Below are 13,825 nucleotides of genomic sequence, written 5' to 3' on the forward strand. Positions count from 1 at the left end.
TCTCCCAAAGCTTGTCCCTCGCTGTGTATTAGAGAGAGAGAGAGAGAGAGAGAGAGAGAGAGAGAGAGAGAGAGAGAGAGAGAGAGAATATCCCCCATTCCTCCATTCACCACAGCTCTTTTGCTTCCATTAATTTGCCTCTCCTGGCCAATTTATGTAAATAAAATCATGCAATGTATCTGGTTTCTTTTTGGTTTTGTTGTTTTAGTTTTGTTTCTAAGACAGGGTCTCACTATGCAGCCCTGGCCTTTCTGGAGCCCAGTCTGTCGACCAGGCTGGTCTGGGACTCAGAGATCTGCCTGCCTCTGCCTCTGCCTCTGGAGTGGTGATGAGACTGAAGGCATTCCTGGCTTCTTTTTAGTGTTTTCAAGGTTCAGCCATTCTTTATTCTGTTTTATGGTGGAATAAAAAAACAAACAAACTCAGTCTATTGTTAGAGTGCATTTTGTTTATCCATTCTTGGCTTGATGGACACTGGGGTTCTTTCCACCTTTTCACTGCTGAGAATTCATCTTCATGCTTGCCTTAGCCTTATTTTAGGAATGCAGTAGGAGTTTCAAAACTTTCTTTGCCTCGCTGTACTTTTATCTCTGCTCTCGTGAAAGATCATATTGATAGGGTAGCAGTGTTTACACCCTTCATTCCCAAATATGGGGAAATGCTGTAAGGAAAATAACCCTTTGGAACGTGCATGTCATTATCAGCCCTGATCCCAAGCTCTTCTAGGCCTTAAGTGGAGGGGTTTCTGTGGTAAGCACCTCAAAACAGAAAAAGTCCTTCGCTCCCTTAGCATGCTCCTACCCAGTGAGGATGTACATTCCAGTAGACACAAACTGTTCAGAGAGGATCAGTCTCCAGTTGGGCTACTGTATTGATCAATTTCTGGCTCACGTCTTCATTTAGAGATCAGGTTTCTACTCCAAAAACAAAAGGTCTTTCCAGATAACCACTAGCTCAGTTTTTAAGCAGAGGCTGAAACAGAGTAAGTAGGGGGAAAGTGTAGGAGACCCCAAAATGTTAAAATGCCAAGCCCATCTTCACCTTGGCATTGCAATTCAATAGGTCAATGAGAAATATTATCCATTTCAAAATCGTTTAGAAAAAAGGCTCTGCCATGTGCCAGTTGTTTACATTTTCCATTTGATGAGATGTTTAGCTAACAGGTAGGATTTTTGTATCCACGATAGTTTGGAGCAATCAGAACTGTAACTATTAAATAACATCTTTCCCTGTGATACCTTGTCATTTAGCACTTCTGTTTCTATTTAATAGTTCCAAAAATGTCATCACGAAAACACTTTGTAAAGCATCCATGCTAAGCACAATATAAAGCTCAAATAGAAAGACCCAGTTCCTATGCCTCATTAACCCCACTAAGCAAGCCACATATACAAAAAAGTCTCAAGTTAGGAGCATTTCTAAGTTGCCATGTTCAAGGGAGATGCACTAGGAAGCAAGTGCCTTAAACCTATCACCTTCCCGATGCCTGTGCCTCTTTATGTATTAAAAGGAGATGAAGGATCATGAAAATGTTCTAAATTTATCTGTGGCAACACAGGCACAACTCTGTGTCATTGAACTGTCACTGAACTATAGACCTCCATATGGGAAGTGAATGCTATTATGACTTATATCTCATTTAAAGCATTTTAAAAGGCAGAAAAAAAGTTCTTATCCTGACTGTTCTAATTAGTCAACGCTATTTTTAAGTTCTCATGCTGAATATGATGTAGTCAAAGGCTGCGCTGGAACAGAGCCTGTGCATAGCCTCCTTACACAAGCTTCTTCCCCTCACTCCTTCTCCTAAGCCCCTGCTGGCTCTCCAGCCCCCTTCCACTCCAAACTAGTCTGAGGTCTCACTTGTTGCAACCATTGTATGTGCCCCCTGGTGGACCTCAAGATTAAATGGTTTGCTGACCCTCAGCAACTTTCCCTGTGTGACCTCACGCCAACTGAGGTCTGGCTTGCCAGTGCTTGCTCCAGTCCGCACAGTAGGGGTGCAGACTGGGATCTGACCCACCCGGTCCAGTGCTCACATTCTACGTGAGAATCCAAACAATCAGCAGCTGCTTAGCCCATACCATGCACAGTTTCTACCACTCGGAGTACTCCCCTTGCAAACAGCCACCATGATGCAATCCTCCAAAGAACCATATTTAATGTATGTTTAAATTATCAACATGGAATTCTTACTTTTAGATACAAGGATTTAATGTAAAAAAAAAAAAAAGGATTCAATGCAGAATGTTTGATGATCTATCTGGACCAGCACCTAAAGATCCATTTTCAAATGAAGAAAAAGCTTTGATTATTAGGAGTCTGTTGGATTGAGCAAACCAAAGAAAAAAAATGAGACTGGAAGGCCCTGTGTAGCAAATGGTACAAGTCAGCACCTCAGTCTACATCATAAACTTTCTAAAATACACGGAGAGCAGCAGGCACTGCAGGAATCACTTTAGCCACTTACAGCTTTTTATGCAGACCAGTTGCATTCCCCAAACAAAAGTCATAGAAATATTTAGTCACCAGTTTCCAGCACACCACCACCAGACAAATTCACAGTATTGTTTCCATGTGCCCAGCATCAGAGAAAATAACCGAAACATCATTCTCTCTCTCTCTCTCTCTCTCTCTCTCTCTCTCTCTCTCTCTCTCTCTCTCTCTCTCTCTCACACACACACACACACACACACACACACACACACACACACTGTGGTGCAGGGGGTGGGGCAGGCGACAGGGCAAGTAATGAGAAGCCATTTCCTTTGCAGAACATACTCTTAAATTGAGGGGGAAAAAAGAAAGAAAAGAAATATTAGTTGCTAAGAAAAATCCAATGGCAAACTCTCTCCTGAGAAGCAAACATCACAAGCCTGGTTCAATAAATAAATAAATAAATAAATAAATAAATAAATATCCCCAAGGAGCATTCCCTGTCAGGAAGCTGAACGCCAAACATGGAAAGAAATGATTGGAAGTGTCCATTTGCATCTCACTTTCCAATTATCTTTGCCCAACAAGCTCTCCTATTCGTTACCTCCCTGCACTCCTGTCTCCCACTAAGCCTGATAGAAAGGGTGACAGGGCCCTTTCTCTTAGGGCCTCAGAACTAGCGTGGAGGAGGGGTGGGGAGGACAAAGGTGATTGCTTTTAAGTCTTCTTAGGTATGTCACAGGGATCCCGATGGCTTCTGCAGTTCTTCTAGCAAAACTAGAGCACCTTCCCGGACCAGGTCCCTTCCTCCATTAGGGTTACAGGCCTGCAGGGCCTGGGTGTCCAAGGAACCCAGGCTCTACAACCCTAAGGGACAAAGGCCAGGCTTACAAGAGGGAGGGGAGACGACGAAAAATGTCTGGTACAGAATGAAAACCTTGAGAAGACAGGCACGGGAGTCCTAAACTAATTGCCGTTGTTCCTATGGTTAGGGAGAGAAATGCGCACGGGGAAAGGGGAAGCTTTAGAAAATTCCTGTGAGGGATCGAGGGCAGCTGGGGACGCAGCAGAAAGGAGGCTGTGGGCAGCACTGAAGCTTTAGGGCGAAAAGGAGCAACAGTTGATGAGAAGAAGCGATGGCACGGAGAAAAAAGCCAGACAGCGTTCGGTGGGCAGAGAGCCCTTCGCAGAGTAGCCAAGGAAGCCCCGGAGGCGGGGAAGGGGCCTGGGGTGAGCGACGCAGGCTTTCTGGGGAAAAGACAGAAACGGGGAGCAATGTTGGAAAAGAGGCTGAGAACAGCACAGTGGAGAGGCTGGGGGAACTGCGAGGGCGCCTGGCCCCCATCTGTCCCACCTCACCTGGAGCCCAGTCGGAATCCAGGTCTAGTGTCGAGAAAGCTCCAGCTGGTCCCTCTGTCCCGCGCAGGAGACCACGGACACAAAGCGGGGCGCGCGGGAGGAGGGGAAAAGGAGAGGAGGGAAAAAGGGGCGGAGGGGGAGGGGATAGAGGAGGAGACGCCAGAGGCGCAAGGGGAGGAGGGGCGCCCGTCGCCCTCCGCCTGGGTCAGGGGGCGGGGCGTGCGGCTGGAGGCCCCGCTCCTCGGGCCAATGGTTGTCCAGCTGGCTGGCAGGCTGGGGCGCGCCTTCCTACAGTTCACCTCGGCACCTGGGCCTCCGTTGGCCCGGGCCAATCAAACACCTGTGTTTGCATAACCGGCCCCGCCCACTCGCCCCTGCGGAGGGCCTTCTAGCGGAGAGAGAAATACAAAGATGTCCATAGGGTGTGATTCTGTTCCTGAATTCCCCATCCCGAGGGTTTAGTATCACCTTATTTTGATGAAGAGAAAGAAACGGGATTCGTAAACATTTGACCCAAGATCTTTTACGAGGTTGGATTTCTTACTCTCTGAAGTCCTTCTAACCAAGAATTACTCTTTCCCAGAGCACACAATTCCCAATCACCGCCTGGGAGCCCCTCTGGCTTTTCCAATTGCCCTAAAATCCTCTGGTGCTTCTTCTCGTAGGCTGCTGCCCACTACCGGCTTTCTGCAGTACTGCACCCGCCTCATCGGCAGGCTCTAAGCACTGCCTTGATTGATGCTCCCAAACGGACCCAAACCAACCCCACTGTCTTCTAGAGAAGGAAAAGGAAATAAGAACTGACTGCACTAGAATACCACGGACCTGGTCAAATGGCTTTGTTACCTACGGTGGGAAAAGCTAATACAAAGTATAAGTTTAAACTCATCTCTTTCCACCTTCCTTTCCCTTACCTTCAGGTCGGTACTGGGCCACAATGGTGACTGATTGGCCAGCCCGTTTCAGAGCAGCTGCTGCCTGCTCATGAGTAGCATTCCTCAGGTTGACTCCATTTACCTGCCCAAAGAGAGGAGCTGTGAGCCACCCCACAGGCAAGAAAGAGTCCCCCCTTATAGCAGGATCGGAAAGGGGATGTACAATCTATCTCTCAACCTATTTGGATTTGTTTTCCCCAAATTCCATCCTTGTCATCTGCCGTGTCCCCCCCCCAATATTAGGCCTAAAGAATACAATACCTCTGGTGTAATAATTATTTTGTGGAAGCCAAATACCAATGAAAGCTAAGATCCAGGGACATTCATTTCTTCCTCAAGCATAAGTCTAGTTTTGGTCGCTTTTCCCTCATTAAAGATATTTATAAAGACAATTTACATTTTTTCTTCAGTTCTTAGCCCTTCCCTCAACCCAAGAAACATTTCTTGGCGGACACAAGGGCTCCCCTCCTCCCTTTTAGCCTGGCACAGCACCCATTCCCCCCACACCCCACCCCCACCTCGCCTCGCCTCTGTCTCACCGATAAGATCCGGTCTCCCCTTCGCAACTCCCCACTTAGGTCAGCTGGGCCTCCTGCCAGGATGAAGGAAACAAAAATGCCTTCTCCATCTTCTCCTCCTACAATGTTGAAGCCCAGGCCTGTAGAACCTTTGTGCAGGATGATCTTGCGGGGCTCTCTGGAGGGAAAGGAGGAAAGATATGACGAGGGAGGTCAGGACAAAGGAAGACAGGAACTGTTCCCCCTGTGAAGACCAGCCCGGCACAGATCCATACTTGCTGTAGGAAGACCTGGGCTTTTCTGGGTGATAACCCTGTTCTTCCCTTTGTCTCTTCAAACCTGCTTGGCTGCTCTTTTGTGTCGGGTGCCAAGTTTCAGTTCCTCTTCCCTCCTTCCTAAAGTCTCCTCGCCAATTTCCCAATGGCCCTTCCTCAGCACTCTCGGGTCAATAAAACCTCATCCAGAACTCTAGAACCCCAATTGCACAGCTCACTCCTTCATCTTCTTCCCTGAGGTCTTCTGTTCTAGTAAGCTCTGTGAAAGGCCCTGGGCTGAAAGAGAAACGTGTTAAGGGCAGTGGAGTCACCCTGGGTTGACGTCCCTCACAGTCCAAAGGATGCCTGTGAAGTTTTGAAGTTCCACCCGCCAACTATGTCTCTTTCTACCTTCCCCCAACAACATAGCAGCCACCACTGACCAGTGGTGTGAAAGAAAAACATGAAGAAATCCCAGTCCCCAAAGGGCACTTAGGGGTTAAATTGAAGAGTGGACACATTAAGGCCACATTCTCTCTAAATAGCCACAGTGCCACCAGGTGAGTGGAATTATCTGCACACGGTTATCCCTATAACTCGCCTGACTCCCAGCACTGTCCCATCTTCTTATCTCTATTTGTTAACAAGCATCTTTCCTCTTAGAGGAGGCCCAGATCTCAAGTGGACCTGTTCCTTTCTTGCTGTTCCAAGTCTTGGGTGCGTGCGATGCTCCCTACCTGGCATCCCCTCCAGGCCGCAGGGAGCGGAGAGGCCAGGCCCACCTCTGCGAGGCCCTCCTCCAGGCCGAAGTCGAGGCCGAACCCAGACCCAGGGCCAAGCTTGAGCCCGAGAACTTGCGAGCCCTCTCCATGGCTCGTCTGGTTCTCCCCGAGTCGGCCTATCCTTCTCTCTCCCCGCAGCAGCCCGCCCAGCAGCCACTTAGGCCCCACCCCACAAACTTGTGCCCCTGCAACCCAGGCCTGCCTGACCAGTTCAACGGCCCGGGCCCTCTGCCGCCGCCACCACCACCATCACCACCACGGGGCGGAGCCCTTCCTCGTGCGCTCCCGGGCTGGCCTGGTGGACCTCTGACTCCTGCCAAGCCTGTCGGCTGAAAGGCCCTCTTCAGCGATTACGGATGGCTACTGAAGAGAGGTTTGCTACTGTCCCGGGACGAGAACCTCCCCCCCCCTCGCCCTCGCCCCCGCTTCGCCTCCACTTCCTCAGCCCCCTAAACGATTCACCCCACCCCGGATCTGCATCTTCTGATCTGGGCCATTCGCTCGGCACTCCCCCTGACGGCAGAACTCATTTTTGCAGCCACTCATGTTCCTTTCTAGACTCCGAAGGCCTCACAGAGAAGAGCCCCCCAGATCTTACAGATCTGGGCCTTGTCCTTTAGCCATACTAAGAAGAAGGCCTATAGCCGGCCATAAATCTTATCCTGACCCTACCCTAAGTCGAAAGAATCGAGGAGAGCCTTACCTGGTAAAGTCTTCCTCAGCCAGCATGTGCCTGGGAATGGGAGAGTAGCGTGCAGGGGGCACCTGAGGAGGAGCAGGGTAGGCGACCTTGCTCTCCACAGCCCCGAGATAGCCCAGGCTGGAATTATGGCTTATGTGGTTGTCAGCCAAGGCAGTGAAAGCTGAGGTGGGAAAAGAGAGAAAAAGAGTCCAGAGACGTCCCACTATGGACTTTCCCCCAACTCCCTCCCAGGATGTGCAAGAAAGACCAAGGGATGCTGATTCCCTAGGCCACGGCTCTCTGCTTTACCCACTACCCACCTTCACTCCAGGGTTCCTCCTCCTCAGTCCCTTTCTAGAGCCCAGACGTGACTCTTAGAAAGAGCTGAAGTCAAGGCAGTCTACAAGGAAAGCATGACTAGAGATGTGACTAATACTAAGCCCTGACATCTCTGAAGCCTAATCATTTTTCCAAGGGCTTTCTCACCCATGATCTCATTTTATCCTTGCACCAGTCCTATGAGGAAGGCAGCATATATCTCATTAGCTTCGGTGGGCTAAAGAGGCCACTAAAGGTGTGAAAAAGGACTTGCCCAAGGACACCCGACTCCCAGGCACAGGGTTAGGACCTGGATTCAGTTATGACAATATCTTCTGCACTTGCTCCCTCTGAAGCCCGGGCTGAAGACCAATGGGTACGTACTGCTGGCATAGTCGGGGGGAGCATACATGTCGTTGAGATGGAGGCTGCCTGGCTTGGCCACCTTCAGATAGACCATGTCTGATGTGTTCTTCAGTGAGGCCACAGCTTCCTCATGCCTCACGTCCTGCAGATTGGTGTTGTTCACCTAGAAAAAGAGACACCCTGGGGTGGGTCTTAGAAGGGAAAAAAAAATTTCTCTAGGGAACTCAAAAGAATGCTCTGTCAGTATACTAACAGTTCCAAGTAAGGGAGAGTTACAGGGATATAAGAGTGGCTGGCCCCATCATGGAAAGAACTGGAGCCTTGTTATCTGGGTAAACACAGTTCAGGCGATATTCTTGAAATTCTCCCAAGTGCCTCATCCTCTCCTGAGAGTTAGATGGAGTGAGAGGGCACCAGAGCTGCTCTTCCCTACCTTACTGTTGGGGCACCCCCATAAACGATATCTCACCGCAAGCAGCCTGTCCCCAATCTGTAGACGTCCATCCTTTTGAGCAGCCCCTCCTTCAATGATCTTGGTGATGTAGATGCTGTTGTCTCCTGGGATGTGCTGGTTGCCAATGCCCCCAGCAATGCTGAAGCCCAGGCCTAGATGGCAGCCAGCAGCAAGTGGGAGAGAGCCACAAGAAGTTAGCATGTCTCATCCATTTCAAAGCCAATTCCCTCCCAGCCATCCCACTGTCCCCTCCAAGACCTCCTTTCCCACCAGCAATCCCAAACACCAGCCCATCATCCCAAGGTCAATACGGGTTGAAACCTGAGGTTGAGAAACAAGGCTAGGAGCTGGGACTGGAGCAACTCAAGGTAGGAGAAAAGCCACTCCCTTCCATTCCCCCTCAGGGCAGCCAGGAACTGGGGGCTGGGGGGCGGGGTAGTGCATGGCTAGAGCATAGGAACCAAGAGGGCCTCACCTTTTGGTCCTTTGAGCAGGTTGACCTCCATGATAGTCTCAGGTGGGGGCTGTCGCCTCCGTACCACCAGCCGCACCACAGGGCCTGCCTCCTTCAGTGCCTCCACGGCCCGGCTGTGCACCACCTCAGACACGTCTACCTCATTCACCCGCAGCACACAGTCATTCACCCTGCGGGGGAAAGTCCAAGAGGCATGACACTGTGCCACCGCCCCTCTGTGTACGTCTCCTGCGTCCTCCCTCTCCTCTTCTCTCCCTTCCTCCTTTCCCTCTCCTTCTCCTTCTCCAATATAATGGAGGAGTCATCCTGCCAGGCTGGCCCCTGTCCTCTCGTCATCTCCATCCTGTCCCTTCCACCCACAACCCTGCCTCCAGGCCATCTCACCCCAGCCTCCCATCCATGGCAGCTGCTCCACCAGGAATGATCTTGGTAATAAAGATGCCAGGGTCATCAGGGACATGAGGGTTGTCGATGCCACCTGCGATACTGAAGCCCAGGCCAGAGTTGCCCTGAGAAGGGGTGGAAGGGCACAGTCATTTCATTCTGAGAGCACAAAGGAGGGTTCTTGGCACTCCATCTCCCTCTGGACCCCAGAGTCGGTTCTCCTGGTCCCATGGTACAATGGGACACGTTCATCAGAAACCTAGCACTTTCTCAGCCTGTGTGGACCATTTTGATGGGGAGGCCTCAGCAAACCAACCTCCACCCCACTTTTCCAGGCCTCAGTCAGCAAGATGAATTGATGTTTGTAAGGGAGTTGATTGACAGACGCAATGATATGGCTTCTGAGGGCCCTGTTTCCCCAAACTCTCAATACGGAACCCGCCCCCCCCCCATGAGTCTTGAAATGCTGCTCGGGTCTTGAAATCCTCCCCTTTCCTGGATGCAACCCTTGCCTCCCATTTCCCAATCTCCCTACTGGAAAACTTACCCGCTCCAGTACTATCTCCTCATACTTGAACATGCCATCACTGCCATTCACCTAAAAGAAGACAGAAGCACTTCCTTCAGGGTGTCCTGCCCTCCTAGCCATCTGTCCTCTAGTCAACTTGCTTCCTTCCCCACTCCCACAAAGATCCCAAGCACAGCACAAGGCATCTCTAGACCACAGATGGGGACAGGCTGACCCCCTCCCCTTGTGTCCAAGCATAGCAGTCCAAACCCAGCTGTTTGTTTAGCCCAGATCAATTGTCTGAGACTGAGCCAACCAGTGGTGCACTCACCGATAGGCTGGGCTCCAGGGCCTCGGGGTTCACTAGGAGGGGTGCAGGGCTGGCCTAAGGGGGATGGCAGAGATGGAGCATGGTGGGCAAACCATACCACACCCAACATCCACAGGAAGTGCCCAGAAGCCTGGCCAGCGAACCTCTCCATTTCTGAACCATAGCTCCCCCTGACTTCAAGATCATAAACTCCCACAGGGAAGACAACAGACACTACCTTATCCAACCACTTTCACATGACAGTTGGGAACACTAAGGCCCAGAGAGGTTGTAGGGTGTGCCTAAGGGCACACTGGGAGTTAGGATATAGAACCTATATGTCCAGGTACTCAGTGGGCTATAGGAAGCTTCAAGGCCAGTGGTATTTTGGCTGCTCATTTCTTCCCCATGTTATTCTCATCAGAGTACCTTGGAAGCCCTATTTTTACACCTCCTTCAAAGGTTCCAGAAATCCAAGTTCTCAAATGGACAGGAGTAAAAATCCCAATCCATTTTTTTTCCAAAGTGACTTCTGATTTGAACCCTTTGTGTGTCCCAGAAGAAAGGGTCAACGTGGGAATTGGCCAGGAGTCTGAGGACAAACCAAGGTAGGACAGGACTGGGGTAGACAAAATTTCCTACAAAGGAGAACCCGATGACCCATAGACATTTGAAGCAGAATTTGTGATCTTTAACACACAGTAGCCATGGGCAGACAGGCAAGGGAAGGGGTCAAAAAAACACAAGTTGTTGTTAGCAACACAGAGACATTGCCTTCCAGGCAGGACATACTTGTGGCCATGGTTCAAGTGGAAATCTGACTCTGTACAGAGAGGTTTACCTGCTTCCTGATTCCCACAATCACTTCCAAAACTGAAGGAGCCCCCTTGCCTCTCTTCACCAGGTATCCCAGCACTGGTCCAAATCCCCCTGGCTACACTATACCTTTCTTAAGTTTTGGCCCCAGTATAAGAACAGCTGGAAACCTAGAGTGAGGGCTCTTCTGACAGACCCTGCTCTGCTTCCTACTTCCCATCTCCATCCTTTGCAGCACGGGCTTCAAGAGTGCTGACTAGCCATGCCTGATCTATTTCCTCCTTCATGTTCTGTAGCCTTAAGGAGTCGGTAGCAGGACTCCAGCTGTAGCCTCACCCTGGTCCCAGGAGGAGAACTCACTGCTTCTTCAGAGACCCCCAAACCAGCACAGCTGACTGAAGTACAGTACAATAGATACAGAGCCAAAGAAAGCCTGTGGAGCTCTGCCTTGCACCTGGGGCACCGTGGATACTCCACATGTGACAAGCCATGCCTCCAGCCTACTTTGGGTGGTACCTAGAGGTCTCAGCTCCCAGCAGTCCTCCCTCTAGCTCTGGTCCCACACCCACTCAGGAACCTTGCCTCTAGGATCAGAAGCCAGCCAAAGACCAGCCTTGGTAAAGAAACGGTACCCAATGGGCCCAGACCTGGAATTGGCACCTATTTCCTACTGGGCAGGCCAGGCATGAGAGTGTGTTTGTTAAGGGAGGGGCAAAGGAGAGAGGGGACTTACTGGAGAGGGCAAGGAACCAGGCTAGGGACACAGGAAGAGGTGTAGGCAGACAGACAGACAGAACAGAGGATTCGTCTCTCCAAGAAGCCCCCTCTTTTGCTTCTAGGTAAAAGCACATCCTATCCTCAGAAGAGGACAGGGATGGCCGGAATGGTCATCACTTTGGGGCAGTCAGCACCTGCCATAGGCAGCAACGCCTCTCCTCCTCCCCTCTTTCCACCCTGGGGGCTGCAGAACTGAAGCACCAGACAGGCCCTCCGCCATTCGTGCCAGAGACCTGGCTCTGCCTGCCCAGCCTCCATTTTGCTGCTTCTCCCACAGATGCTCCTTCCATTTTCTATGCTGGCAGTTCAGGCTGGGAGTGGAAGCCGGAGTTGTGCCCAGCACCCAGGGGCTCCCAAGCTGTGCCAAATCAGAGCCAGGAAGCTAAGCTCTCCCACATCTGTGGGTACCTACAAAGGCTATGCCCCACTCAGGGCAGCCAGAGCCTGCACTAGGGCAGCTGCCCTTTGCCTGGTTCCAGGCAATATGCCTTCTTTGGAGCAAGAAGGCTTGTTTAACACTGCCCCCCCCAGCAGCACACACACACTTCAGAGCAGCTTGGACAAAAGAGTCTGTCCTTCTAGCAGCCTCTCAGCCTTGCTTGGGACATGTCTCGCCTCCTCCCTCTCCCCTCTTTTGCCTGTCAAACGCTTCCCACCAGGGACAACACACGCGCGCGCTCGCACGCGCGCGCACACACACACACACACACACAAGGGCACACACACGTGTACACTCTTGCAGCCACATGCTTATACACATATACATGGAGGCACACACACAGGCAAACAGCTATCCCTGCAGCCTCATCTACAGAAACACCTCCACACTCAGAGAGACATTCTCACATATCCATGTGCATGTTCACACACAAAGGGACTGGGATGGAGAGGGACTCATGGTATGAGAGATGAAGCTCAGCCAGCTGGGCACATGGGCTCCGCTACATATATTCACACAAGCTCCATTGCTTTCCTCCACACACCCCAACATACATACAAACACATATGTCCCCCCCCTACGCAGAGCATCATGCCCCCTCCTCCCCTTCTATGGAGACACACACCACATACAACCCCCGCAGAACCTCCCGCCCCCTGCCAGACACAGAGACATTACCACCTCCCCCCCCCACCCCCTGCATTGAGACAATCCCAAATCCCCCACACTAGAAAATGTGCCCCTCCGCCATGCTACCACCCCCCATACAAACAGCTCCTCCCAATCCCCTTCAAATGGAGACCCCTAAACAGACACATATGGAAGCACATATTTGCAACAATCCCTCTTTGGTCAGCTGCAGTGCTACAGCTCAGGTCCACAGACATGGAGCCCCCCCCCAACAACCCCTACTGTTCCCCAGACTTCTTAGACCCCAACCCTTAGTCCTTTGGAGTTGTCCCATCACCCCCACCCCGAATCCGCTGGTCCTTACCTGCTCATACCAATCCCGATTGGTACAGGTGCACTCAGGCCACCAGCTGGGGCCACTGCCGTTGAGTTTTGGGGTGCTCTTGCTGGGGACTGGCTTAGGGGGCACTGGCCCCACATCTCGGCCTGTGGGGATGAGCTTGGCCTTGGTGCGAGGAGTGGGGGTAGCCCCGGCTTGTGAAGGCAAGGTCTGCGAGCTGTAGCCTCCATAACTGGAGCTGGCCCCATTGCCCCCAGTTGGCCCATAGGGGTCCGGCACCTGCCAGTCCCCATAGCCAGGAGGCTCTAGACGCCGCAGGGCGGCCAGGCGGGTCACCTCATAGCACTCGGGGCACTTACAGCAGTGCTGGTGCTTGTGCATGGCACTGCCCCCCGCGCCTCGGACCCCCCAGCCCACGCCAGTTTCCACGCCGCCGCCACCGGGCTCCCGAGCACACTCGCATTGCTCAGACCAGGAAGGCGGGGGCACCCGTGGGGGCGCCCGGGCGGAGCGGGGCCTGGGGCCGGGCGGGCGTCCCGGGGCCTCTGCCCCCACGCTGCCCCGCACCCATGGCTCCCCCTCCAGCACTGGCGGCTCCGTGTCGCCCGTTGTGAATTCTGGGCCGAGGCCCAGGGGCAAAGAAGAAGCGGGAGCCCAGGCAAAGGCTAGGTGCGGCGAGAACCCCTTCTGCTCAGGTCCCCAGGATGGATCTGAGTGGAGTCAAGAGCATCTCTCCCTGGCTCCCTTCTCAATTGATTCCAGCCAATCAGCGCGTAGAGTCAGGCAGCGGCAGCGGCAGCAGCAGGAATGCTAAACAGCGGCTCCTTAAAGGAACAGAAGCAGAGGCGCCCCCCAGGCTCAGCCACATATCCCCCATTCTCTGGGATACTAACGACCCTAGTCTAGGTGGCTGGGATTTGGCCCACTAGAGAGCTGAAGAGTACGATCCTCTGTCCCCGTGTCGCCAATTTCAGGCTGTCCTCTGCCCACTCCACCCCGCCCCACTTCCAAGAGGGAGTTGCAGTGAGATGCTCAATGGGTCCCT

The 13,825-nt window shown here is 52.2% G+C and overlaps 1 protein-coding gene across 8 annotated transcripts in view; it reads right to left on the minus strand.

Moving 5' to 3' along the window:
- Positions 1–13,591, minus strand: part of DLG3 (discs large MAGUK scaffold protein 3) — a 54,374-nt gene extending 40,783 nt beyond the window's left edge. For 2 of the 8 annotated variants that reach the window (XM_084788819.1, XM_084788818.1), the window contains exons 1-10: positions 12,805–13,559; positions 9,800–9,853; positions 9,508–9,558; positions 8,961–9,085; positions 8,577–8,746; positions 8,117–8,253; positions 7,666–7,810; positions 6,985–7,144; positions 5,267–5,423; positions 4,707–4,809 (exon numbers count right to left, since the gene is read on the minus strand). In XM_084788819.1, coding sequence (XP_084644945.1) covers positions 4,707–4,809; positions 5,267–5,423; positions 6,985–7,144; positions 7,666–7,810; positions 8,117–8,253; positions 8,577–8,746; positions 8,961–9,085; positions 9,508–9,558; positions 9,800–9,853; positions 12,805–13,161 — 1,459 coding nt within the window. In that variant the 5' untranslated portion in view covers positions 13,162–13,559. Of the gene's footprint in view, positions 1–3,792; positions 3,995–4,706; positions 4,810–5,266; positions 5,424–6,236; positions 6,465–6,984; positions 7,145–7,665; positions 7,811–8,116; positions 8,254–8,576; positions 8,747–8,960; positions 9,086–9,507; positions 9,559–9,799; positions 9,854–12,804 lie in introns of those variants that run through there. The other 6 variants (XM_084788821.1, XM_084788820.1, XM_084788816.1 and 3 more) reach the window with 5 other exon arrangements.
- Between the last annotated feature and the right edge of the window lie 234 nt (positions 13,592–13,825).

The sequence above is a fragment of the Acomys minous genome, assembly GCF_964271855.1.
Source record: "Acomys minous genome assembly, chromosome: 7".
Taxonomy (NCBI): Eukaryota; Metazoa; Chordata; class Mammalia; order Rodentia; family Muridae; genus Acomys; species Acomys minous.